Source organism: Lolium rigidum, chromosome 4 (genome assembly GCF_022539505.1).
Source record: "Lolium rigidum isolate FL_2022 chromosome 4, APGP_CSIRO_Lrig_0.1, whole genome shotgun sequence".
NCBI classification, from domain to species: Eukaryota; Viridiplantae; Streptophyta; class Magnoliopsida; order Poales; family Poaceae; genus Lolium; species Lolium rigidum.
This window is the reverse complement of record NC_061511.1, coordinates 18,516,726-18,520,890: the sequence shown is the minus strand read 5'-3', so window position 1 is coordinate 18,520,890 and position 4,165 is coordinate 18,516,726. Positions and strand designations below refer to the sequence as shown.

General features: G+C 55.1%; 1 protein-coding gene across 1 annotated transcript; it reads right to left on the bottom strand.

Moving 5' to 3' along the window:
* Positions 1-1,547: 1,547 nt before the first annotated feature.
* On the bottom strand, positions 1,548-3,761 carry LOC124649800 (probable cyclic nucleotide-gated ion channel 5). The gene has a single exon (XM_047189371.1). It carries the CDS (start codon positions 3,759-3,761, stop codon positions 1,548-1,550), a length of 2,214 nt encoding a protein of 737 aa, XP_047045327.1.
* Between the last annotated feature and the right edge of the window lie 404 nt (positions 3,762-4,165).

Below are 4,165 nucleotides of genomic sequence, written 5' to 3'. Positions count from 1 at the left end.
ACCTGACAGTGGGTGAAAAAACATATCGTTAATGCCTATGCCCTATGCCCTAAAAACAGAAACAAACACCCATCAGCTAAAAAGCGTTGGGGCCTCTCTGACTCACCCTATGGTGAAACATGAGCACACGACTAGTGTAGCAGACTCTCCGCGAGCGCCTCATGCTCTCGCTTTAGAAGTCGTCACCTCCATCGATCGCTCGTCCATCTTTAAGGTAGAGCTCCGCATAGCCTCGGGTAGACCGCCTAGCATCATAGTTCGGCAGCTGCCCCCAAAAACAATGCCCTTATGAGGTGTTTGTTCAATTGCTAGCATCCTTGAGAAACACAATTCCGCTCCCGTCGATAAAAGAAAATGAGGGAGTACATTGCAGTACGGTGGCTGGTGGCCGTGAGCTGAGCTAGTACCGTCTATCTATGCCAGTTGTGAGCAGTGACCGCAGGGAGACTACCAGCGAGCAAAAGTAGTAGTCAAGCGGAAATATCTCAAGAAGCATGGATTTTATTTGCGCTGGCTGGTGACGGGGAGCTGGGAACAAGGCCACTTCAGGTTTTGCCGAGACAACGTTTTTTTTTTCGTGCATGGTCCCGTGCATGTTTGCGTTGTCAATTTCTATTTTAATTTCTATTTTGTGGTTCGCGCGCGCCACACTATTTCGCCAAGTTTCGTCGGGTTTCATCATGTTTTACAAAACAGTTGACGGGAATGGTTTTGTAGTTGCACACATAAACCCTCTATGTTCAGCTCTGTTACCGCAATTCCATCTCGTGCTCAAAAAAGTTCGAATAAAAGTCTCATTTGTTGAGATCAAGTATGTCTAGAATGTGTGCCCATGTTGCATAATTTAGTATCCTCAGTGTGTGGAATTTTCATTGCCCAAATTTAGGTAAGGTGAAAGATTGACCAATGCAGATAATAGGGACTATGACAAAGAATGTACCTACATTTTCTATATTTTCAAAATTGAAAATGCATAATTTTTTTACGATCTCCTTACCCTGGTGTTGAGCAGAATATAATTTTTAAATTTTGATTGGAGAATATACGCTATATACAAAAAGTTGTGCACATCTTTCTTTGGAATTGCAAAACTTTAATTTGTCCTAACTCAAGCATATCTTTAATTCTTTACCCATTTTTATGTTTAGAGTTTGTCGACTCCTGAGCCGGTACGTTGCGTCATGATTCATGCTACTATTGTGGGAGATGCAAATAATTATCGGCTAGATTAGAATTAAGTTCGAACAAGTGGAGCGAGTTGGGAAAACCATTTGGTTGGTCTGCTAGTCGAGTGATCATTTGGTAAGGAAAACCATTAGACTATTCGATAATATAAGCTTTATTAGAATGCATAGCCCAATCAAGCGATGCAAGTATATTTACAGTGGAAGATTAATTATAATATACAGTAAAGAGTTCTACATCACCTTAATTCTATAACCCCTGTACGTATGTTTGTCTTTACTGAATGGTGCATCAAGTAGTAGCACATAATGCAAAATACGCATATGTTTTGACGATCCAAGATCTAGCATTATGGTAGCATGTCAGTAGTTGACTCTGCCAAAGTCAGGCTCCGGCGGCTTGGGCAGGAGGATGAGGTTCTCCGCCCGAAGCGACCGCTGGCGGTGCACGCCGCGCATGACGTTCTTGGCAAACCTGGACACCAGGAAGGTGGTCTTGATCAGTCTGCTGGACGACACTCCCGACGCCGCCACCTCTGCGGCGTACGCCTCCTCCTCCTCCCGCCGCCGCTGCTCCAACAACTTGCGCTTCTGGTACCTCCTCCAGGCGGCCTGGATGAAGCAGGACGCCCAGGTGCGCCACTGCTGCGAGTAGAACCTGAAGGTCTGCTGCAGCTGCTTGCTGTGCAGCCGCCTGAACTGCCCGGCCACGAACTTGAGCTCGTCGGCGTGCAGCGCGAAGCCCTCCACCTCAGAGATGGCCTTCACCGTGCGAGTAGAGAGCGGCAGGTTCGCCGCCGCCTTGGGGTCCAGCGCCCACGTCAGCAGCTCCTCCCCGCAGAAGTCGCCTTCCTTGAGCAGCCCCCTGTTGAAGAACCCCGTGCGCCCTCCGTCGGTGGTGGAGCTCTCGAGCCGGCCTCTGATGATGAAGAGCATCTCGTCGACGGGGTCCCCTTCCCTGACCACGTAGGTTGCCTCCGTGCAGAGGCTGGGTTTGAGCCGCTCGCAGATGGCGTCGAGTAGGCGCTCGTCCATGTTGGCGAAGAGTGGCACCCGGCGGACGAGGCGGAGGCAGAGGTGCCGCTTCACGTCCCGGCGGATGTCCTTGGGCAGGCACCGCACCAGGCCGTCCTCGTCCACACCGCGCGTCTCGAGCCACTTGTACTGGTTGTGTCGCCACACCCGGTCCCGGAGGTCGTCGGGGAGGTGGCGGTGGTGCATCCACTGCTCCGAGTCGCGGCGCTTCAGGCGCATCTCCTCCATCCGCAGTGTCATGGACTGGAGGTACGTCTGCATGTTTCCGATGAGCAGCGCCATGAGGATGAGGCCGAAGAGAGCGAGCAGGATGGCGAAGAGCGCCTCCCCCTTGTAGTGCGTCGTCTCCAGGCCCTGCGCGCCCGTGCTGAGGTTCTGGAGCCCCCACCAGAGGCAGAAGAGTATCTTGGGGATGAGCGCTGCGGTGTGGGTGACGCCGGAGGAGATGGCGGTGGTGTAGATGCCGTAGTTGAAGCCGGTGCCGCTCTGGTCTACAGGGGCACACTCCTGCGCGAGCACCTTCCGGATCATGCTCCGCCACTCCGTGAACCCGTCCTGGTCGTCGTCTCTGTTTTTCCCGGCACAGTACATGAATTGTTTGCATTGGTGGAACCTCAGCCCCGCGCACTTCTCGCGCCAGCAGTCATCCAGGCGCTCGACGGCGAGGAGGTACCAGAAGGCGCCCACCATGTGGGAGGCGAGCATGTAGAGGAGGAGGTAGAAAGCGGCACCGGCAAAGGCGGTCTCAGCGAAGACCCCCGTGGTTCGCTTGAGCTCGGTGGTGATGGGGTAGATGCGGACGAGGCGGGGCACGTACTGGGTGAGCACGATGAAGAAGAGCGCCGTCTTGATGGGGAGCAGGTCGGAGCCCTTGGGGCGCAGGAAGAACTTGACGATCTGTATTTGCGGCAGCGGCAGCACTGAGAGGACGTCGAACACAAAGAAGCGGCGCATGTAGCGGCGCGCGATGGCGGCGGAGTCGACGACGAGCTCCCCACGGCCGAACACCCGCGAGGACGGCGCGATGAAGGCGGTGTGGAACTGCAGCAGGATCCGGGCGAGGAAGAAGAAGTCGAGGGCGGATCGGAGCGCGGTGGCCCCCGCGGCGAGGACGCGGTCGAAGCCGATGCAGGTGTTGCTCTGGGTCTCGGACACGGAGGGGAGGTAGAAGAAGAGCGGGTCGACGGCGACGGAGACGATGCAGGAGAAGAGGAAGAGGCGGTTCATGCGGTTCAGGAACGGGTCCTGCGGGTCGTAGATCTTGAGGGAGATGCTCTTGAGGTCCTCCTGGAAGACGCGCCCGATGTTCTTGAGGCGCTCCGACCGGTTGATCACGCCGGCCGCCGCCATGCGGACGGAGCGCGACCGGATCTTGACCGGGCGGCTGGAGAAGTAGCTGTCCATCTGGTGGCCGCTGCCGGCTTCCATGGTGGCGGTCGGGCTGATCGTGTCGTCCAACCTTACGAACTTGTCCTTGCGGCCGTCGTCGTCGGTGAACTGGAACGACCTATGGGTATTGTTGCCGGCGCAGCTGGAGAACATGGTCTTCTTCCTCCCCGGGAGCTAGGGCGGAGGGGACTGCATGCTGCTGCATCATCGTCGACGTCGTCGCGGTACTCACCACTCTGTGCGTGCATGAGACGGCATGCTGGCGGCGTTTTGATCGACGAAGACGAGAAGGGTAACGGTCGGAGCAGGAATGGATTTTGCGGCCAAGCAATCGTAACGATGGAAGCCTGCAGCCCCTTCCGTTGGTGCTCTTTGTTCTCTCCGCGGTTGGGATTGCTCTCCCTCCGATCCGTCCGTGGCTGATCAGTTCGTTGGTGCTCAAGGTAGACGTCTCACCCGTGGCTGGGAGTAATTTTCTCGGGCCGGATTGCATGCATGCGAGGGTCCGTTTGGAAGCTAAGTAAAAATAGCAAAGTAATTTTGAAATTTTCTCTGAA

Bases quoted from the DNA above. Each gene is read 5' to 3' on its own strand.
- LOC124649800 (XM_047189371.1), bottom strand. From the start codon at position 3,761: ATGTTCTCCAGCTGCGCCGGCAACAATACCCATAGGTCGTTCCAGTTC.